Here is a 23,897-nt window from a genome sequence, read left to right as displayed (position 1 = left end):
TTTTTGTTTATAGAATGTACAAATGCCTGGGGAAAATTGGCATTGCCTTAGCAGTGTCAGAAAATCTGGTTTATCTCTGTGATTGTTCTGTGCTGTCCACCAGAACATGTTTTTTTCTGTACAAACAGGACAACAGAGAGACAGATAGACAGACAAACAGATGGACAGACAGATGAATCCAATCAATATGGTATTGCTGTTCCTCCTTTGTCTCATAAATTTGTGGGCCTTGTGTTTTGGGAAACTAGTCTGCAGATTTCTTTCATTACATTAGATTGTAAGAGATTAAATTAGAGGAGAGAAGAATCATTCCCCCTCCTTTCCCCCTCTTCCTCCTCCTCCCTTGACAGATGAATTGGCCAGATGTGCAGTGGTATCTACCAGCTGGTCGACTACTCACAACCACAACATGCTGGCCAGACAAGACACTCTGAAAATTACAGCTAATAAATCAATAAAGGAAGACCTGCTCTCTGATCTATTGGGCTGAGTAAGGTCCAAATAAAATAACGTCTGAAGTTATCATGGTATTTGTGAAATATACTGAGTGATATCATGATATTTGTGAAATATGTTGGGTGTGAGAAATACACTGGGTGACATGAGGCATTTGTTCTCTCCAGGTTATACAAACAAGTCACTCTGTAATATTGAAGATTTTTTCCAACTATCATACACTTTTCATTACTTTATTTTCTTTTACACAAAGTTCAAGAAAACATTAAGATATTTTCTGCCTAAAAAATATTTATATTTACAAACATTTGATAAAATGTTTTTGTGAATTAAGTCAAAAAAAGATATTAAAATGGGCAATTGGAGAAAAGATTAGAAACCGGATGGTAAAGATGTTGGACATTTTATGACATGTCCTGTATCTTATGAAAAGGAAGTCAGCTGTTATTAGGTTTGAAACTGATAGCATCTTGTAAATATTGAGAAAAGCTACAGTAATTTCTAGCATCTGAGATGTGTTGGATTTACAGATTATCCTTGTAGCCAAGCATCTACTGCTGTCAAAATAAACCTGACATAGATAGGCTAAAGTACACTGGCGGGGGTAACCATCTGGGGAGGGGGAGAAATATCTCTTTAGGGAAAGGCTAGTCTATCTGAAAGAGGAGAATTTCATATACTCTTCTGAGAATGAGTTGGGATTTAGGGATTATACATTAAAGATTAAAAAAATATTGCAATAAATTATGTTTAATAGGAACAGAGTGAAATTTGTGGTTACGGGTGATTATTTGTCTGGTTATATTAAACAGAAGAAAGATTCTTTTTAAGAAGGAGGTGGGGGAGGGAAAGGGGGATGGAGGGAGGAGGGGGATGTCATGCATTGGGGGAGCAGTGGGGGATGTGATATCTCTATTTCTTTTGTACAGACAGGGACTGAGAGATACAGAATTTTGTATTTTACGAGAAGCAGGACCAGATCCAGGGAGATACAATGTAGTAGGAAGGAAATACAGTAGTTTATCTGTAATCGGTAGAGAAAAGCCATATGTGAGTGGTATTTCCCTCCTCCTGCCAAACAGCTGCATTTAGTCTCATCTCTTATCACACTGAGTAACTGACCTCAGATATAGCAACAAAACTGGCCACTGTCCAGCCCACACAACACACCACCAGACCTTCGCTGTGTGAAGGATGAGGTCTGTGTCTCATTTTTGGCTAAATTGATCAAATTTGTTTGTCCTGTTCTCCATTTCTATGGAGACGTGGTCTAATCAGACCAAATTGGAAACTGTTTAGTGTCAAAAGGCTCAGGCCATGTCCAGCTTATCTTTTATATGTTGAATATTGTCCATCAGTGTTACAAATCAAGGACACCAGTGATCGTAAATGTCACAAAGGTTAAGGACATCAATGACTGTCAATGATACAGAGGTCAAGGACATTTGTCAGTGTCACAGAGGTCAAAGACATTAGTTATTTTCAATGTCACAGGTTTTAAGAATGTCAATGATTGTCAATGTCACAGAGGTCAAGTTTGTCAATAACTCAACACCAAGAAGGTCATAGACATGTGATATTATCAAAGAGGAATGTTGTTACTGAGTTTCTATGATACATGTCCCAGAAGGAACAACAGGCCAAACATTTGCTTCACTCGTAATCAAATGAATAAACATTTTATATTCGAGAATGATAAGATCATGCCTTATTTTTATGTTACATAGTGTATATATAATCAATGCCAGCTGTAGCCAGACACCATGTTTCTATGTTTCTGTAGTGGAACATGTGGTCATTGATGGTCAATTATGTATGTACATTGTTGGTTATGTTGTTGTGGTCAGCCATGTTATAGTAGACAGCTGGACAGACTGTTTTTATAGGTGGAACTGATTTTGAATATACTAGGTGTAGTTAAAGAGTGGCTTTGTAGTAATAATAGACCTTCAAGACTTTGTTGGTGTGGGGGTAGAGATTGGGTAGGGGAGGGGCGGTGATCAGATGGAGGTCGGGGGCAACTTGGGTTAAAGTGATGAAAACTGGGATAATATAAGATTTGTTGATGACTTGCATAGGTTGAAGCCACCGGGTGTTCAGAGGGTGTGGCCAGTTTGTGGGGAGGGGACCACTAGTGGCAGGCATTGACAGGCACAGGAACAAGTGTGTTGTTGATTAGATGGTGGGAACGCCAGACAGAAACAGACATACATGTGCTTCTGGTTTTCTCTGGTGGGAACTGAGGGTAGGGCCAATCTTGTACAGATGTGGGTTACAGGGAATGGGGTCAGGGACAGTCAACTCAAGGAGACAGGGAACGGGGTTAGGGACAGGAAAGGGGTCAGCGACAGTCAACTCAAGGGGACAGGGAAAGAGTTGCGGGACAGTAAAAGCAAGGGGTCAGAGACAGTCAACTCAAGGAGACAGGGAACGGGGTTAGGGACAGGAAAGGGGTCAGCGACAGTCAACTCAAGGGGACAGGGAAAGGGTTGCGGGACAGTAAAAGCAAGGGGTCAGGGACAGCAAAGGGGTCAGAGACAGTCAACTCAAGGGGACAAGGAAAGGGGTAAGGGACAGTCAAAGCAAGGGGACAGGGACAGAAAAGGGGTCAGAGACAGTCAACTCAAGGGGACAGGAAAGGGGTCAGGGACAGGGTCAGGGACAGTCAACTCAAGGAGACAGGGAAAGGGGTAAGGGACAGTCAAAGCAAGGGGACAGGGAAAGGGGTTGGGGACAGGAAAGGGGTCCGAGACAGTCAACTCAAGGGGACAGGGAAGGGATCAGGGACAGTCAAAGCAAGGAATCAGGGAAAAGGTTGAGGGACAGTAAAAGCAAGGGGACAAAGAAGGGGGTTTAGGACAGGAAAGGGGTCAGAGAGTCAACTCAAGGGGAAAGGGGTTGGGGACAGGAAAGGGGTCAGAGACCGTCAACTCAGGAGGACAGGGAAGGGGTCAGGGACAGTCAACTTAAGGGTCAGGAAAGGGGTCAGAGACAGTCAACTCAAGGGGACAGGAAAAGAGTCAAGGCCAGTAAACTCAAGGGGACAGGGAAGGCGGTAAGGGACAGTCAACTCAAGGGAACTGGGAAAGGATCAAGGACGGTCAACTTAAGAGGACAGGAAAGAGGTTAGAGAAGTCAACTCAAGGGGACAGGAAATTCAGTGAGGGACAGTCAACTCAAGGGGACAGGAAATTCGGTGAGGGATAGTCAACTCAAGGGGACAGGAAATTCGGTGAGGGACAGTCAACTCAAGGGGACAGAGAAGGTACAGGGACAGACAAGTAGAGAGAATATGGAAGGGGATCAGGGGCAGTCAACTCAAGGAGTAAAGGGTGGAGGTTCGGGCTGGTCAATAAATATGATAAGATTTCTAAATCACTCTCATGCAAACTGTTTGATTTAATATCAAAGTGTTTTAGTATTTATTCTGATGCGACTTTTGATAATTTAGGTTTTAATATAGTGGCCATTTTATTGAAGAGCCATAATTGTAGTAGTCATCACTGAAGTCCCAAATTTTCATCATGCAAATGACCATCAATGAATTCCATCTCATGATCTAAAGGTCAAGGTTACTGTCAGTATTTATGGAAATTCAACAAATATATGTTGGAGCAAAGAGTACAAGGTTCAAACACATGTGCTAATCATGACATGTTCCTCTATGTATGGATTGAAATGAATACCTGATCTTTAAATAAAAAGGATGAAACAGTTTTAAGAGCTTGTATGTATTGGTGATATAATTTTTGGAGGTAAGTTATTCATATTTATTGAATGAACTGATTATCCGTTACAAGTGTACTGTATAACATTTCAAACACACATTAACTAATATGAAAGACAGGTTTTTACTGAAACTATTTTTGCTGGTTTAAAAGGAATGGATCATAATAAGTTGATACAAAACATGTGATCAATCTAAATACACATTGTAACAGTTAGTTGAAGATTTTTGCTCGAAAATTGAAAATCGTTTGATGTTTAATGAATCTAAAGATGCTATCTTTGTAAAGACAAACATGAAAGGTAGGCCATCTTTGTTTCCATAACTACAACTGTCAGGTTCTTATCAATGGTGCCAAACATTAGTTATTACTATAGCTTGGTCTTCCTGATTAGCACCAGATTGGATCTTGACTCTCTGATGTGGGAGGGGCGATTAAGGGAGTTAATTATGATAAAAACATGGTGGAAACCCTTGTGTAAAACCCCCTATATCTAATGCTCCATCTTGTGGAAATTGACAGCAGAAAAAAAGAAATCCTGCTCGATTCTGGAGTAAGACGCTTCCGAACCTGTAGCAGCATGGGAAACAAAGTTTTGCCATGATTAATTGTGTTTTTTACTCAACATTTTCAGAGATTCTGGTAACTTGTAATCAGTGGTACCAGTATGCTTTTGTGGTAATGAAGATTGAAACGAAATTTAGTATAAGATTCCAACTTTTTTGCTTTCTGATGATACTGGTCTGTCATTTTCATGTCTGTTTCGACAGCCTCTGGTGGTTACCCCTATAATGTGATGTGTATTATAGTTACACGCTACACACACACCTCCCTCTTCAGTTTTTTCACAAGTGATATATTAATTCAGAACAAATTAAAAATTCTTATTCCATTTAAGTCTTTATCTCTTTTCAAAATTTGTTTTCTCCAATGTATCATTCCTTATAAGATTTTGGGAAGGAAGACCTCTCTTGGAGCAGAGGTACATATCTTAGTTTATGTAGTTAACATCCTTAACGATGTATGCTAATGATAACTAATGATTTTCACGACATTTTAGAAACTCAAGTAAAATGATTGTTACCATATTATTCCAGAAGTAAGCTACTACCTGACGGTAGGTCCACCAGTACACATTTTGTTTAGTGTCAATAAAAATTCCAAAAGAATGTTTTAATTAGTATTGTCCTGTAATAAGCCGATGTTTGGTTCTTATTTTAAGTCAGAGATGGGCTTAATACTAGACAAGGTTAAAGTGTTGTGGGAATTATGAGCTTATTAATAGTTAAACCACAGACTTACTACTTGATACATTTAGCACCCATTACATATAGGTCTGTTTTAGATCATAACATGTCATCCCAGTCCAAAGAAATATGCTGTTATAGGTTAATGTACGATTACATGACTTTGTCATTGTTATATTTTTTAGAAAGAAAATAGAAAGTAATAATGATTTAAATGTCAAATGCAATGAATGGAGGTGAAAAAACTGAGTAAATTGATTGTTTTGTTTTTGACAAAAAAATTGGGAGGGTAGTTGGGGGGTGGGGGGGTAAATGTGTGAAGTTCAGAAATATAATGAAGAATTAACTGTTTAGGAAGGAATACAATGATATAAAAAAGAATAAAATATATGATTTGGAGTGAGAAAGATGAATAGAGGAAAAGTAGAATGGATGGAGAGAAGGAGTATGGACAAGGTCAAAAAAAATACATATGGGAAGGTAAAGAAGGATAGACAAGGAGCAGGGAAAAAGAAAATAAAATAGATATGGAAAGGAAGGAGGAAATGAGTGACTGGAGGGATGTAGATGCCAGCGAGAGAGATGTGAAGATTGATACACAACAGCTGCTGTAGCCCTGGTTAAGTGGGTACAATCTGATGAGAGCCTGCTGTATAGGCTGCAGGCACAGGTTGTACAGCCTCATCACTGGCTCAGCCTCAGCAGCAGACGTTGTTCCACATACTCTCAGTGTATTGACCACTTAGCACAATCTCCTTCCTGGCATGTGCATTGGCCAGATTTCACAACAGGCTGACAGCGATAGTAGTAGTAGCAAGTGCTGTTTGTATGTGTGGATGTGTTGGAAAATTGAGTGAATTTCTTTTGTAAAGAATCTCTGTGGTTTGTGGATAGTGAATAAACAGCAGTGTTGATGGTATTGTCTGTATGGTACAGATTGTACTCGTGTATATACTATCAAACACCTACATATATACAAAAAGAGACAGAAACTGCCTGGATTTATGTGATACGGGGACCACAATGCATAAGGTAAGATCATGTGTTGTGATGCTTACAATATTAAATTTCTGATATTTTGAGACCTATTTGCTGTGATGTACATAGTGTGACAGATGGAAACAGATGTTGTTTTGAGGTTGGGTTTATTGGCCGTGAAATGTTACAGATAGGGAGCACTTGACTTCAGCTTGTATAGATTTGTGAGGTATGTGTGATCATGGATTACTTGCTAACAGAAATTTTCTCTACAGTAGCAAGCTAGAGTAAGAGTGATCCCATATTGTCCAGTATCTCTGGTGACTGGTGTGAGGGTGACCCTGTATTGTCCAGTATCTCAGGTGACTGGTGTGAGGGTGACCCTGTATTGTCCAGTATCTCAGGTGACTGGTGTGAGGGTGACCCTGTATTGTCCAGTATCTCAGGTGACTGGTGTGGGGGGTAGAGTTGAATTGGCCAGTGTACAGTGACCGGTGTGGGGGTGGTCCTGTATTGTCCAGTATCTCTGACATCTGGTGTGAGGATGACACTGTATTGTCCAGTATCTCAGGTGACTGGTGTGAGGGTGACCCTGTATTTTCCACTATCTCTGATGACTAGTACTAAAGTGAACCAATTTTGCCTAGTGTCTCAGGTGACTGTTAACTGTGACCCTGGATTTTCTAGTATCTCTGGAGACTGTTATGAGGGTGACCCTGTATTGTCCAGTATCTCAGATGACTGGTGTGAGGGTGACCCTGTATTGTCCACTATCTCTGATGACTGGTACTAAGGTGAACCCATTTTGCCTAGTGTCTCAGGTGACTGGTAATTGTGACCCTGGTTTTTCTAGTATCTCTGGAGACTGTTATGAGGGTGACCCTGTATTGTCCAGTATCTCGGGAGACTGGTGTGAGGGTGACCCTGTATTGTCCAGTATCTCTGGAGACTGGAGTGAGGGTGACCCTGTGTTATCCAGTATCTCAGTAACAAGTACTATGGTGACCCTAAATTGTCCAGTATCTCAGGCTGCTGGTGTGAGTGTGACCTTGTATTAACTAGTCTCCAAGGTGACTGGTACTGTGGTAACATACTATTGTCCAGTCTGTCTCCCAGATGACTGATGCTATGTTGATCCTGTGTTGTCCAGAATTTTAAGAAATAAGTGGGAGGTGGACCCCATATTATCAAATATTTCAGGTGACTAATGCTGTGTATGCTTGGTGACTTGTTGTTTTTCAACCTCGTATTGTGAGTGACTTTGGCACTTTCAGTTCACTAAATACAGGCAATATTAACAAAACATTGGTATTTTCTGTACACTATACAGAAAGTTTTGTCCCATATTTAATCAGCATTTAACCTCGTCTGGCAAGATCTAGCCTACCCATATCTATTGCTGTTCAATAGCTTTACACTTGACTTTGAGACAAAGGTTACACTCAACTTTGAGACAGAGGTTACACTCAACTTTGAGACAGAGGTTACACTCGGCTTTGAGACAGAGGTTACACTCGACTTTGAGACAGATGTTACACTCGACTTTGAGACAGAGGTTACACTCGACTTTGAGACAGAGGTTACACTCGACTTTGAGACAGAGGTTACACTCGGCTTTGAGACAGAGGTTACACTCGATTTTGAGACAGAGGTTACACTTGACTTTGAGACAGAGGTTACACTTGACTTTGAGACAGAGGTTATGTGTTGTTATACTGTGATATGTTTTGGAATATTTTGATGAACTTAAGTGTGGTTTACATTCTATACTAGATGGATTATACAAAAAATTAATTTTGTGATATGTTATTCTGTTTGGAGTGTTTCACTTTCTGTATATTAAGAACAGGAGGACAGCTTATTATTGAAATAATTAAGGCAGATTTAGGTTTGTGATAGAATTTGAAAATTGAACAAAAAAAAAAAGAATTGAAAACATTACAAAGAGAACTGAAAAGTTTAATTAGTGCTGAGATCTGATATTGACAAGGTTCGTTCTGATCTGAATTCATTGAGGAGGTCCACCAGTGATTTCCTGACTGTGTAGAACTAAACACACACCTTTCACAGTTTGCTATACTATGGCATTAAAAAGCCGATATAACATCTTAAAGTTAGACTTTGATGAGAAAAAAAAATGTGTTTTTGTAGTTTTACTTTTTTAAAATCTTAATTTATTTCGTACCAATTATGAAAATATGTTTATGTTCACATTTGCCCATCATGCATGTCAATTAATGAATTGCATTAGTTTTGCCTGGCAATCAGATTTCATAACTATGCCCCCACTTAGTTAAGGGAGGGTATATAGTAATTACCTTGTGTGTGTGTAGTTGGGTTTATAGGTGCATGCATCCAAGATAACTGTGTGTACCATCAATCTGTTTACAGATTTAGTCCATATCCATACCATATCATCATCCCAACAAGGTTTACACCTTACTGGATTTTGGTGGTCTTCAGTCTAGGTCAAAGGTCGTTATTGGCCACTTTTGGAAATAAAAAGTTCATGTACAAATGTCTCAGGAACATATTAAGGTCAACATGGGATAAGATTTTGGTGGTCGCTGTTCAAGGTTAAAGGTCAAAAGTCACACTTGACCTCTTTTGAAATAAAAAACCTTGTATACAAGATACTTCATGAATCCCTTAATATGTTAACTCCCCAACAGATTTAGATCAAAAGAAAAAGATAAGGTTTGGGATATATCTATGTGATTCCCTGCTCAGTTTAGTTTTTGTCAAAAGCATAGGTGATAAAAAACTTTATATAACTGTATATTTATAGTCATTTATGTCTTAGGCACCAACCAATAGCTAGTGGAGTACAGTTACTTACAAACCTAGCAGATGATCCACAATGAAAGATGTTGGGATATTGGTACTTGGAGAATTTCTCAACTGGAGATTTTTTCGTCTGGATTTATTTCAAAACAGTTATTATAGATCTGAAAAAGAAAATGTATAGATGATATTTATCTCACATTTTCATTGGAGATTCAATTATATTTCAAAGATTTTAGAGTCAAATTCTTCATAAAATTATTGTAGTAATTTTATTGTGTGGGTAAGACCAAATGTAAAAAAATCCATGTGAACTTGTCTATAGAGACCACTTAAGGAGGCAGAGAAAAGTGGTCATTATAGGCAAGTTCCCTTTATATAACTATTTAAGTGTCATGAATTGTGTTACATTGAGATTCAAAAACCATTAATCTTTATTGATAGAAGGGTATTTGACTGTAGTCAATAATTCTATTGTAAACTTGAGTAAGTCCTCAAAAAGAGTGTGTAAGCAACAGAGGACGAGGGGTATAAAATATATGTAGGCTGTAGACTTGTCTAGGGGCTGCAGGTCATATAGGGCATACAAACAAGTCTACATCCATGTAGTAAAAACTCCAAAGGGTGGGAGGGGGATGGAGATGGTTCAGATCCCTCCCTAAGTTTGTATGTGTGGGTGTGTTTGTACTTTTACGTGACAGTTAAAAGTGCTCATCACCATTGACATTTTGTTTACAGTGCTGTTGACATTTACACATATAATTAAAGGGAGATAACCTCTTAAGACGGGATAAATGATTGGGAAAAAAATATTACAGTGTTAATAATCCTTAAGGTAGGTACTATTGAGGAAAGTAAATGGTAAGATTTTCTTTTGCTCCCCTAAAAATGTCAAACATGCCCTTAACAATAATTAACAGACATTTTGTCTCTTATATGTTATTTTATCTTTTACTGATGCTCCCGTAAAAAAATGTCTTTAGACACATAGATATCTCCCCCTTAACAAATATTGGATGGGGGGGGATACTAAAGGAAGTATTTCCAGCAGGAAGGACCTAAAGAGGAAATTAATTTAATTCTTATGGGATAAATGAATAGTGATGTGACTAAACATAATCTTTTTCATAATCATTTTGTCACATCATTGATGTTTTGACTTAACCTACTATCAAAAATTCTTCTGCCACACATAATGTAGTTTGATCATTTATAGATATTGTACCTTTTCCGGCTAATAAACATAAAATATTAACATCATAATTCAAATCCTAGAGCGTTACAGTGTAAACCTTCATCATATGACATCATATAGAATTAATGATGATAATTTATTAAAGTATTGGTATTCGTCTGGTATCATGGAGCACTTAAGGGGTTATGCTACATTAATCACATGATGTCACATATGGAAGCTCCATCAGAGACAGAATATTCCGCCAGGTGGGAGGGGCTGCTAGGGTTCATACACTATAAGGGTAGTCACCTGTCCTGGTTTGTCTGTATGACAGCTATGGTGCGGGTGGCATTGTTTGTCTTGACGACCCCTTTGTATACAGGACTTTCCCCAGGCAGGAGGGCTGGAAGTTACGCGGGGTGATCAATAATTCGCTCAGGCGTGGCTGTGTACCCGATCTGCTTGCCACATGCTCCAGCTTTAAATGGGTGGCTGCAGGGGGTTTCTTTGGGGTAAGGGCTAGGATGTTGATTATAACAATACCACTTAAAATGTTTAAAATCATCCATTTTATCCTAGTCAAAATGAAATTCATGTACCGATGGATTCAGATTGAGATGAAAGACATCATATGAAAGATGTTTTATCCATTTCATAACATAAGGATACAGAATCTTATATGAATGTTGCAGATTTAAAATGGAAACAATTAGGATATTAGAAAGATGATTAACAGAAAAACTTCATCAATAAATTATCCAAATTTATTCTGTTAGCTGGCATATAATTACACAATGTAATTGTAACACAGAGTTTCGCTACTTTTTAGTCTATTATCAAGCCCCCTGTGGTGAGCCCCCAGAAGATACAGCTATTGTTGTTTTTAGTATGATTGTCTTGAGGCTATCAGTGTAGTGGTTTGGTTGTGACAGAAGGCCCTCGGAAGTTGATAACCTTCTATACCAGGAAGTCGGAGATGCCAGTTAATTGTGGCCCTTTATTTTGTCAAGAGTAACATCTTCATCTGTGCCTGCACACATCCTTCCGTCAAATTAGGACTTGCCAGCCATTGTGTTGCAAGGTGTTTTCATATCTATCCAAGAACACCACTTCATGTTTACATATCTCTCTGAGGCCAGATGTAGTGTGTCCATATCTATTCAAGGTCAGACTTCCGATGTTATTATAAGTATTCAAGAGACACAGATTTCCGATGTTTTCTTATCCACCCAAGGACACTGATTTCAGATGTTTTTCTATCCACCCAAGAGACAAACATTTTTGATGTTTTTATATCCACCCAAGGACACTGACCTCAGATGTTTTGATATCCACGAAAGGACACTGACCTCAGATGTTTTGATATCCACCCAAGGACACTGACCTCAGATGTTTTGATATCCACGAAAGGACACTGACCTCAGATGTTTTTATATCCACCCAAAGACACTGACCCCAGATGTTTTGATATCCATGCACGGACACTGACCTCGCATGTTTTGATATCCACGCACGGACACTGACCTCGGATGTTTTGATATCCACGCACGGACACTGACCTCAGATGTTTTTATATCCACTCACGGACACTGACCTCGGATGTTTTACATATCTATCCTAGAATACTAACTACCAACACCACCAAGATCCACCCATGGAATCTGACTTCAGTTGTTTCCTAATGTATGAAAGGACATTCTGACTTGATAATAATTCACACCTGCCAACTTTTTCATCTTTCTAAAAGACACTGACTAGTAATGTTCTGATCCAAGGATTTATAGTATTCCCTTGACTCTGTCTGTTTGGCTGTTTAATGTGTGAGGATGATACTGAAAGGTAAGAGTACACCTAAACTATGTAAGGTACAGCATTGGACCTAGCACACAGATGGGTCATACTGGAATCAATGTGAGTGTTAGAAATGTAGATTCTCTATCCAAATAATGATAACTTAATCCAGTCCAATTCTAAAATTCTTTCCCATAGCCCTATATCCACCCATCCATTTGTAAATATCTTTAGCCCACCCAATTCATTTGTCAACAGCCTAACCCCAACAACCCAATCCCCACCACCTCCATTTGTCCACAACCCTATCCTCACACTTCATTTATCAATGGTTCTATCCCCACCCTTCTATTTATCAATAGTCCTATCCCCCACCCTTCATTTATCGACCCCTCCATTTATCAACAGTCATTTCAGGTGTCATTATCTTCTTGTGATTAACAATACTTACATATTTTATCTTGATAGTGATAAGCAATATTGTGTACCAAATGTAGGTTGCTGTGACCTTTTCCATTAAACAAAGTGGTGGGAGGTTATTTGGTGGACTTTATGTTGACAATGAAAAACTTAATGTTCCAGTGCACATCACTTTGGGCCCTGTTGTGAACAGCTAATGTGGTAAATTGACAGAAATCTGTTTATAAATGGAGAGTGAATACCATTTAAGGAGAGTATATAACTTGTATTGTGAAATTCTTATCAGTGCTTTCAGCTGTTTCCATGATGTGTTTGATCTCAGGAAAGATATTCACCTATTCCATGTATATCGTTAGTTAGCATTTTGATCTTAAACATAGAGTCTAAATATACAGTTCATTGTGTTTTATTTATAGATATTTGTGTAAAAAAACAAAACAATTATCTAAATTATAGAGTATAGGAAAGTTCAAATTTCTATGGTATAAATGGTTTGTGGTTTTACCAAATACTAAAATGTAAAAATGTCATTTTCATGACATGGAAAATTGTTTTCTCATTCAATCTTTTTTATATTTCATTTGAATAATTGACACTGTTGCAATAGATAAAAATAAAATCTTAATGTTAGGAAACGTTTTGGTAAACTACACAGGTCTGAAAGAATTTTTCAGAGAAGATAGGTGTAAATACTGGAAGGAATTTACACAGGTGTTCTTTATACTTGTGTAATCATGAAAAGTCCATGGGTTCTATAAATATCAAATACTGAACAAATAACAGTTGAAATATTCACTTATTTTACAACAAAGTTAAATAAAGACTACACTCATTATGACATCTTGTTAGAAAACTTGGTCTAATATTTCAATAAAATCAATGAGCAGATGATTTTCTGGCAACTTCAAACAGCTGTCATTTTCTCAGATAATTCTTTAACTACCTGGTAATACATGTGTCAGGCATACAGGTTTTTGTCCTCGATAAGGGGAGATAATAGTATTAAGTTCATCATTCTGATACATAAATTACAAAAGTAGGTAGTTTTGCATTTAGCTTGAATGCTTTGACAAATTTTGAAATTCTCTTATTTTGCCATTGGAGAGGAAGGAAATATTGATGTGGAGTTTATTTTGCTAGTGTGTTTCCATTTTTTTTTACAGTTTAAGATATTTTCAGTCTAGCATTTGGTATGTCTATTTTCAGATTACAGAGAGAATATAATGCCCGAATCACCGGACCCTAAATCAGCTTTACAATCACCGCTAGCATCTAGTATGGCCGGGGGAATCTCTGCCCGAGACGTGCCACGCCCTCACTCAAGGGGTAGTACCCTTTCTGGTAAGTTACCTTACAGGCAGTGTAAACAAGCACTGTACTGTTTCTCTTAAAGATAAACTGCTCTTACAGAATTATCATCATGAAAAATGCCCTCTAAGAGAAATGGCCCATTGAGATATCATTTAGAATGCACTTAGAAAAATATGTAACCGTACACTACTGTCACTGAGATATCATCAATTAGGTTACCCTCACTGAGATATCTTTATATAGCCTAACCTCAAAGAGATCACCTCACACTGCCCTCACTGAGAAATCATCAATTAGGTTACCCTCACAGAGGTATCATTATATAGCCTAGCCTCACAGAGATCACCTCACACTGCCCTCACAGAGATCACCTCACACTGCCCTCACAGAGGTATCATTATATAGCCTAGCTTCACAGAGATCACTTCACACTACCCTCACAGAGATATCATTATATAGCCTAGCCTCACAGAGATCACCTCACACTGCCCTCACAGAGGTATCATTATATAGCCTAGCCTCAAAGAGATCACCTCACACTGCCTTAACCTCACAGAGATCACCTCACACTACCCTCACAGAGATATCATTATAAAGCCTAGCTTCACAGAGATCACCTCACACTACCCTCACAGAGGTATCATTATATAGCCTAGCCTCACAGAGATCACCTCACACTACCCTCACAGAGATCACCTCACACTGCCTTAACCTCATAGAGATCACCTCACACTGCCCTCACAGAGGTATCATTATATAAACTAGCCTCACAGAGATCACCTCACACTGCCTTAACCTCACAGAGATCACCTCACACTGCCCTCACAGAGGTATCATTATATAGCCTAGCCTCACAGAGATCACCTCACACTGCCTTAACCTCACAGAGATCACCTCACACTGCCCTCACAGAAATATCATTAAATAGCCTAGCCTCACAGAGATCACCTCTCACTGCCCTCACTGAGATATCATTATACTCTACCAGTTCAGATATCATTTCATTGCCTACCCTCATAAACATATCATTATACACTGTCCCCCTGAGATATTACACTGACTGCCCTGATTGAGATCATATAGGCTGTCTCCACATAGAGATATCTTCACAGTCACCCATATATCATCATACAGAAGGAATGCCCTGACAGAATGTAACCTCACATAAAACTATAGAGAAGTCAGCCTGTTTTTTCACACTGACATTTTTAGCATTGAATCCTGAAGCCATTAAATCTATTGTATGATTCTGAACCAGTATTGATATAATTCAGGCAATGAACAAGTTGTTAAATTGTCAAATCCATTTCAAATTAAGATTCTACAATTTAACACGGAGACCTCCCCTAGTAAACACAATGTTCTTCTCCATTTATACCCGAATGTCGACCCACGTATCATTGTATACCGAGAATATCAGATCATTTTGTTTCGTCATGTTACTGACTAGGATCAGAAATGATTTGTTTGGTGTTAAACCCAAGTATTATATTTATCAGTACAAGTTACAGTAACAAATTAACATCCGAACATCAGTGGAATAATGCTTCATTTTGGAGGTCATTGTTTCTTTTAAAGATGCCTTAATGATCAGTTGGTACAAAATTAGCTGGCAATTTTATTCTGAGGTTCTCATATAATCTTATAGATTTTGAACTAAAGACTGTCATACATTATCAGAACTAATCTCCATTGTTTGCCAAAAGAATCATTTTGCTGACTGTTTTTGTGAACACGCCATGTAAAATTAATCAACACAGCAAAATTTTTCTGATGTTTGAAAATAATTGGATGAAAAAAAAAAGAAGTATATGGGTTGACAATTATTGATTGTGCTGTGAGATCCAATATTACATTTTGCCTCTAAAATTGATGAAATTAAGAAGATCCAATTCAATAATGGCATCGATGGCCGCAGACTATAGTCCTGGCGTTAGGCATGCTGGTACCATAAGCCTAAAGGCGACCATTGTAGAACAGATGAGGGCTTTCGTTCCCATATGTTGACATGTGGGTATCTTATTATTCTGTATTAAAATACGTCCTGGCTTCAATACTCCATATGTGATCATGAAATTTCCTTAGCAAGTAAAATTCGGATGATTCTGTTTTAAACAAATGATTCATATCATATAGGATAGATAATGAATTTTACACAAATTGTCAAGCTGATATTTAATGTATAGTTAGTGGTAAAATTATGTTTGAACTATAACTAGATAACATATCACTAATTAGCCAGTGTGGGAGATCTACCACAAAGCTGCTGATACCACACAATCACAAGGCATTTAGATTTTCTGCAGGGTATTGTTTTACCAAGTCTTCCTACAGGTCATTGACTCTTTACTTTGTCTTAATTGGTTTCAATGTCCGATTTTTAGAAGTTACTCCATGGTGCTAAATTTTCCTGTTTCTTTCAGTTGTCATGTTACTGTAGGAAGTAAAGATGTATAGTTCTGTTGAAAATTACAAAATTTCAGGGCTAGTGCACCTCCCCGTCTAAATTTTGACTTTTCTTTTATTCACTTTGGATTTTCTTCAGGCACCTCAAAAAGTTTCAAAATTCAGGCACTTAACATCACTGATGAGTCCATGGCAGGACGAAACAGCTGTTTGATACAGTCTAATTCATGGTTTGGTTCTTTCGTTTCTATCTCTAAATTTTTATTAAAAAGGGGTATGCACTTGTGTGTCTGTAGCAAAATCTGCACTAGGTTTTATCCTTGCTACATAGATATAACAACAATACCGTGTTACTACTTCTGGTAGTTTTGATACAATTATATGGACAGCGTTATCATTTAAATATCTATGTTATTCTATCATCAACAGTAAATGGAACACACTCGCCTCTGAGTGGTTTAAATGGTCGGACACCGTCACCAAACCTAATGGTGAGTTCGTCGGTCAGCCAACAACTTCCTCCAGCCTGTGGAGCACGACAACTCAGCAAGTTAAAGCGCTTTCTCACTACACTCCAACAATTTGGCTCCGATATTTCACCAGAAATTGGAGAGCGAGTCCGCACCCTGGTACTCGGACTTGTGGTGAGTGTACTCAGTTTTGTTTATTAATAGAGACATAGGTAATGTAGAAGTATTGTTTTTAAAATTCAAAGTAGAATGGATTTTTATCAGACGTTATGAGATGCAAAATATATTTTAAATTAACGACAAAAAACAAAGAAAAAGGCAATGAAAGTATCTTGATTATTAACTGAGAGTGTCACTGGTACCTATAGTCTTATTTCTGATAATTAAAAGTTTTCGAGAGAAAAACAAAAAAACAAAAAATAGATTCATAAAATAAGAAGAAAATAAAAATACTGTCGTTTTCGTTTTGAATATTTTGGTTGGTGCATTATAAACATCTGAACAAAGCTTTCAGAAAATCATTTACTTCAGCAAGGGAATTTTCAAGTGAATTATCATTTCCAAAATAAATTGGTTTTTATAGGTTATTGACATGAGAATGTCACAAAGCTCAAATTCATTTAGCCCCAGGTGGTCTCCTGGCCTTGGTAAACCAGAAACATTCCACCTCGCTCGACAAAGGGTTTACCCATGAGATGGTTCACAAATTCACTAAAAAAACCAAGTTGGAAAATGTTCAAGTTGAAATGGCTCTAATTCATTTAAAGTCAAATTTGTTTGCTACAGTAATGAAATTTTGTTTACATAATTGGTTATGTTTCTTGACAGGTAGTAAAGGCAACACTTATACAATCTTCAGGATCACAATAATTCCATCACCTTGTCGCTCTCTTTTAGATGCTTGTAATTGATGAAAGTGTCAAACTTATTCAGTTGACAGATGGGGATACATTTCTTAACAAATATAGTTAGGAATTACTGGGCTTTTTTTTATAGATGTGCGCTGAATATCTCCAATTTTAGCTACAGATGACAGAAATTGAACATCAAAGTTAATTTGGAAGTGAAAAATGTCTAATGTTGTCCTGTTCCTTACTTTACAGTTGAATAAATTGGAAATTTCAATAAAAAAGATTGAAAAATGAAAAGAAAAATTCTCGTGGTAGTTAACTTTATATCATTGATTGATCTATTTTTGCAGAATTCTCACCTTTCCATTGAAGAGTTCCATGCTAAGCTACAGGAAGCAACCAATTTTCCTCTGCGACCATTTGTGATACCATTTCTGAAGGTAAAATTGTCAAAATGATTTTCACCTTTGGTACAATAATGATGTATGATAAAATTTGAAAACTTTTAATTAACTCGAGTGTTGAATAAAATGAAATATGAAATAAAGTGAAGTTAATTACCTTGAAAACATTTTTAGAGTATTTTCTAGAATCTTTATTTCTGTCTGATTAGTCCTTAGGTAGGAAAAGTCTATCCATTTGAGCTTCTGTCCTTTCCGAAGCTTTGAAGGTTTACAACTCCTGAATCAAATGGATATACCGAAAAGTGGGTTAGCACACGGATCAATATTTTTTGTCATATTCACTACCTTTGTGTTTACAGGCTAATCTGCCGCTCCTCCAGAGAGAACTGTTGCATTGTGCTCGTATGGCCAAGCAGACACCGCAGCAGTTCCTGAACCAGAATGAACACATTCTGTTTGATGCTTCGTCATCACCTATCGACTCACATGACATCCCAACAGATATTAACGAAAATGGAAAACGCAGATCCCCCGACAGGTAAACATCAAAATCATTTTTCATATACTTGAGATCAATATTACCACATTCAAGAATTTGTGAAGAAAGATTCTTCTATTTAGGTAAGAAGTAAATGTGATACTCGGCTCTTATACCGAAATATTTCTTCAAACTATTAGTTATGCTTCCTGAAGGGAGAGCATATAGTTGCTGCTTTGTCTGTCCGTCCATTTGTTGGTCCATCAAATTTTTGTCCAGAAACTATAAGAGGTATCAACATAAAATTTCATAGGTAGATAGATCTCAACAAAGAAAAGTGCAGTGCACAAGAACCATCTCTCTCTTTTGTATAATATAGGAATTATTCCCCTATGTTATTTTTCATACTTTAATTTTGTCCCATTTTTGGAGCATAACCCGTCTCTGTTGGCCTTTTTTGCATATTAAGTGCAGTTTCGCTTTGGAACCTGCATGTTTTCTTGCTGCAGTTCCTAAATGTTTGCCTTTGGTAATTAGATTTGTCAAAGAACAACATTGTATATTTAGAGAACTGATCATCTAACAAATTTATTTTTGCCTTTCATAGTCGATCCAAGGACAACGGGGTCGGACCAACACACTCCGAACCAGAGCATCCAGCCAAGCGCCATCATTCCTTGAGCCCGAGGGTCAGCCCGAACGGTGTTCTTAATCTCACAGCAGGACCAATCCGTTTAGAGGATATCAGTCTATCACGGGAACTCCGAGAACGGGAGAGAGTGGAACGTGAACGGTCAGACAGAGAACATGGTGATAGAGACCGGGAACCCAACTTTTCAGCACCATTCAACAACAATAGTAAGTCATGGGCAAAGGGACATAACTGCTAGTAGTAGCTTTTGGGTTATGTGGAAAAAAATGAACATTATTTTGTTTCAGTTTAAAAGGGTGGGTATACAAACAATAACTAACACAGGTAAAGGGACATAATTACAGGTCATTTACTATTGATTTTTTTACTTTTTATTTTTGTTTTCCTACTTGTAAAGAAAAAAGCAAGAGACCAAGATAAAAATAACACTGGAATCCCTTGTGATTAAAGAATTTACTGAACAAAGGGAGACAACTTGTAAATCTGTTTGGGTGACATAATTATTGATTTTATTTTCATGTGTACCAAATAGGTAATAAAAATATCACAAGTCATGGTATTTCTTCAGTAACCTGAGAGAAAACAAACTACATGTGACTGATATTCAAGGGAAGGATAATTACAGGACAATGAAATAGTAACTGGGATTTCTTGGTAATTTTCAAGTGCAATGAATAGGGTATTATTCTGACAAAAAACATGAATGAGATGTTAACAATATGAAAACACAAATTTATTAATTGGATTTTCAGACTTCAATCGGTCAGATTCATTTGAACCACTTGAGCGACTGGATGATGATTGGAGACATGTAGAAACGGTGAGAATCTTTTTCACAAGAAAAAATCAGCAAAACAGGTTAATAGGTTGATTGGAACTAAAAGATTTGTTGACTTTCTGGAACTTCGATCTATTCAGCCTTATTTTTTATGAACTTATGTTATGAATTCTTCTTTTTGATGCTGTAATAAAATCTGTATTTTGTGCTTGATAAATAGCTTTCTCATCACCATTTAAACTTTTTAAACAAGTTTATTATAGACACAATATACAGTATGTTTTAAATTTCTCTTCAGATGCTCAATTGTATAATTGGCATGGTGGACAAGACTAAGAGAGCCTTGGCTGTGCTACAGGAGCGAAGTCTACGAGACCGTGAAGAACTCTCGCTGTGGATGCGTCGTCATGCTGAGGGTCTTGACCAGGATATGAAGAAACGCTCTAACGACATGATGGCTCATACTCTACGCCACACAGAGGACCGTGTCTCAGATGTGAGGCGCAGGGCTGGTGAGTTACCTCCCTTATATAGAGTTTTATGTGTTATTAGTGAGGAACTCTATTGATCCATTATGGACTCACCCTAGGAGACTACCACAGAGTTTGACATTATAAGTGTTGGATCACTCATTCAATATAATGTATTCCTAAAGTAATATTTCATCAAACTTCTTTGCTGAATGTGCAAAAATTTGGGTAACCTTAATTCGCCATTGTTTTTTTTTAATCTATGAAAACTCCTATTCAAATACCGTTATCCTTTTATAAGATAGAATGCTAATCCCCCCCCCCAATTCCTTATTTTTGTTTATATTTATTCCCATGATGTGTTTGTATGATACAGAAGAAGCTGTTAACGAGGTGAAGAGACAAGCTATGTTGGAGCTACAGAAAGCAGTGGCTGCCGCTGAGCAGAAATCCCGAGAGATGGTGACAGCTGAACGGCTTAAGATGGACCAGGCTGTGAGTGAGGCTCGTAAACAAGCCCACAGCGAGACTCTGGCCAACCTTAATCATCAAGAAGACTCCAGTGAGGTAAAACTGAAATACTCTACTTAACAATATATGTTAACACACACAGTTTCTCAAGGGGAGATAAATCTAACCTCAAAAGGTTTAAAGAACAAAAAAAGTAGAGCCATGATGATCTAGAAATGAAATGGATTGTAGGACGAATTTGAAATTTGTCCCCATGTGTAGGTGTAAAGTTGAAACAATTGTATTAGTAGCAGTGGGATCCATATGACTTTATTGTATGTAGCTAATACTCACCATTTGGTGATCAGTGAAACAGTTAATGACAGCTTCATAAAACGGAATTATTGTTTTCCTTTCTGGGCAGCTGTGTTACAATGAAAACCTGTCTGAACTGATAAGGTATGGATCAGTTTCTAATAACAAGTTTGTTTGTCATGTCACAGAGTTGCTGGAATTGTGGCAGGAAGGCCAGTGAGACATGTAGTGGCTGTAACATTGCACGCTACTGTGGCTCATTTTGTCAACATAAGGACTGGGAGAACCACCATCATGTCTGTGGAAAGTCGCAGGTATCAGACGTTCGTTCCGACTCATCCTCCCGTGCTCATCGACCACAGGGTCCCGGACTACAGTCAGACTCCAATCCACCTGCAACCACCCAAGCTTCAAGCCCAGCCCACTCTACAACTTCCCCGACGCACTCCTCAGGTGCCTCGCGCTCTAGCACACCGGCTGAAACCAAACCAGTCGATGCTACACATTAAGGAAGTGGTATAGGGATTTGGAGTTATGTCCCTTGGTAGATTCCAAAGTTATCTACCCTTGGCAGTAAAACTTTTGGACCAATAACATTACTGACAATTGATTTTATCACCATGACATTGATGTTTTCATCGATTTTATTCAAAACTTATGGCAGGAACCATAACTTCAGGTACTTTACAAGAAAGTGGTCATATCCAGGAGACTACTGTTTGAACTTTTTTAAAAAAAAATGGCAGAGACATTTCATTAGCAAATACATTCATGATATCAATAGGAAAGATATATAGAGACAGCAGCACTGTTCTGACGTGCAATATCTTCACCCAAGTATGTTGGTATGAAACACATATATCTGGATTGTAGATGTATCTATGATAACCCTGAATGACTTGAAATACTACCAAGCAGATAGCTGGACTAAAAGGTATCTATAGACCTGCTGTAGACCATCGACTTCAAAATTTTGCACAAACATTCAAAAGATAAGATTGATATTGTGCATATTTATTAGTCATCTAGTTGGTATTTCTTGAGTGACTTTGTGTTGGATTGCCTACCGACACAAAAAATAAATCAGATCAGCATGCATTGGAAAATACATGTGATGGTGGATGGACCTATATAACATTACGTGTGTAACAAAGATGTGATATTGTGTATGGTGGTGTATTGTGTGTTTACACTGGAGACAGTCTTAAATATATTTGTGTGTGTTGATTGTCAACTTGATTCACTGTTGATGTGGATCTTGTTTCCAGTAGTCGACCATTTAAACAGGGTATCAAATTGTATTATATTGTGAAGCAGTGTTATGGATGGTTATAGACCTGTCTAGAGGTCCATGTATTGTTTCTTGCAAAATTACTCGCACTGACACATTTAACTTTTGGTTAAATGTTTACACTGAGGAAAAAAATTCCTGTTCCCAAAAATCTAGTTTTATTTGAAATTTTACGTAGCTGATGATATTTCTTCTCTCTCTTTTCCCCATTTTTCTGTTTGGACTTATAAGAAATTTTCTTGGTGTCTCGAATCCAAAACAATAAATATCCAGATCACAGTGGCACTTTGATAGCGATAAGTGTGCACCGGCAGCTAAGTTAGTAGCGCATGTATTTCACAAAGCTCTCCTTTTATGAACCTGCCTGGATAAAGCTTTGTACATAAACTAGATAGGGAATTGCAGGGCATTTCCATTGTCTGGTTACTGATTGGTATATGTACTTTGTATATTTCCATTAAAATTATTCTGGTAGACAAGAAATTTCGTTATAACATGACACCTGTTTCTTAAGTATTCACAGGAAGTAAGGTTTCTTTTATAAATATAGGTCAACGTATGCTCATTGTATAACGTAAACACAACTGATTCTTCAGGTTCAAACACAAATTTTATTTGCCTGAATTTTACAGGAGACAATTTTACTTTCAAAGTGATTGTAATAGATTATCTCCCTTGAATAAAATATTTGTTGGCAAGGGATCAATGTGATAGAATATCTCCCTTGAGTATAATATTTTTGGGGCAAGGGATCGATATTGCAATAAGCCTATGACTTTAAATTTAAATTAAGATTATACAGATATCCTTTTGCTTAACACAAACTACATCATATGATGTGTCAAGCATTTATATTTCTCTGGATTATATGCTGCAAGCAGATTTATCATTTACTAGATATCTTAAAAATAATTTTCATTTTTTTTCTACTAGAGTCAGAACGGCCTAGTGTCTCCTCTCTTTGTGCAATATGTAGTCGTGTCTCTTCTCAGTGTCCAATGTGTAGATCAGTGCTCATATATTGAATAGTAAACGTTTCTTTAAAAAAATCTTTCAGAACTCTGAAATAAATACTCATGATGAAAAATTACAGTTGCTTTTGTGTTGTTGCTACCAAGCCATGATATCATGAAATGACAAGAAAAACTTCCATATTACCGAAATTTGATCTCAACTCAAAATCAATGACACAAAGAGCAAAATCTACACTTTATTTTGGCCAGGGTAAGGAAAGTGTCTTTTACTTCTGACCATGTTTTTTTTTATCCTGCAATATTGATTGAAAACCAGACTATTGAAACTGATGATGTATGCTAAAATAATTGCTCTGAAAAGTGATTTTATGAATTTTCCTAAGATTACATTACAACATATAAAATCACTTATTCAACAGTTATTTATATTGTTTAAATTAATGTTCCAGTCGATTAAGAAAGTAAT

At 37.4% G+C, this 23,897-nt stretch overlaps 1 protein-coding gene across 2 annotated transcripts in view; it reads left to right on the top strand.

Annotated features, from left to right (window-relative positions):
* LOC132544226 (protein CBFA2T1-like) overlaps positions 1–23,547 on the top strand; it is an 80,695-nt gene extending 57,148 nt beyond the window's left edge. Inside the window, exons 1-10 of one of the 2 annotated variants that reach the window (XM_060207798.1) lie at positions 6,130–6,463; positions 13,788–13,922; positions 16,728–16,942; positions 17,970–18,059; positions 18,383–18,561; positions 19,109–19,359; positions 19,906–19,973; positions 20,230–20,443; positions 20,778–20,968; positions 21,355–23,547. In XM_060207798.1, the coding sequence (XP_060063781.1) occupies positions 13,805–13,922; positions 16,728–16,942; positions 17,970–18,059; positions 18,383–18,561; positions 19,109–19,359; positions 19,906–19,973; positions 20,230–20,443; positions 20,778–20,968; positions 21,355–21,675 (1,647 nt within the window). In that variant the 5' untranslated portion in view covers positions 6,130–6,463; positions 13,788–13,804 and the 3' untranslated portion in view covers positions 21,676–23,547. Of the gene's footprint in view, positions 1–6,129; positions 6,464–13,787; positions 13,923–16,727; positions 16,943–17,969; positions 18,060–18,382; positions 18,562–19,108; positions 19,360–19,905; positions 19,974–20,229; positions 20,444–20,777; positions 20,969–21,354 lie in introns of those variants that run through there. The other variant, XM_060207797.1, reaches the window with a different exon arrangement.
* The last annotated feature ends 350 nt before the right edge of the window (positions 23,548–23,897 follow it).

The sequence above is a fragment of the Ylistrum balloti genome, unplaced genomic scaffold, assembly GCF_031769215.1.
Source record: "Ylistrum balloti isolate Yb309-2 unplaced genomic scaffold, AGI_CSIRO_Ybal_v1 Utg369784, whole genome shotgun sequence".
In the NCBI taxonomy this organism is placed as follows: domain Eukaryota; kingdom Metazoa; phylum Mollusca; class Bivalvia; order Pectinida; family Pectinidae; genus Ylistrum; species Ylistrum balloti.
This window is presented reverse-complemented; position numbering and strand designations above follow the sequence as displayed.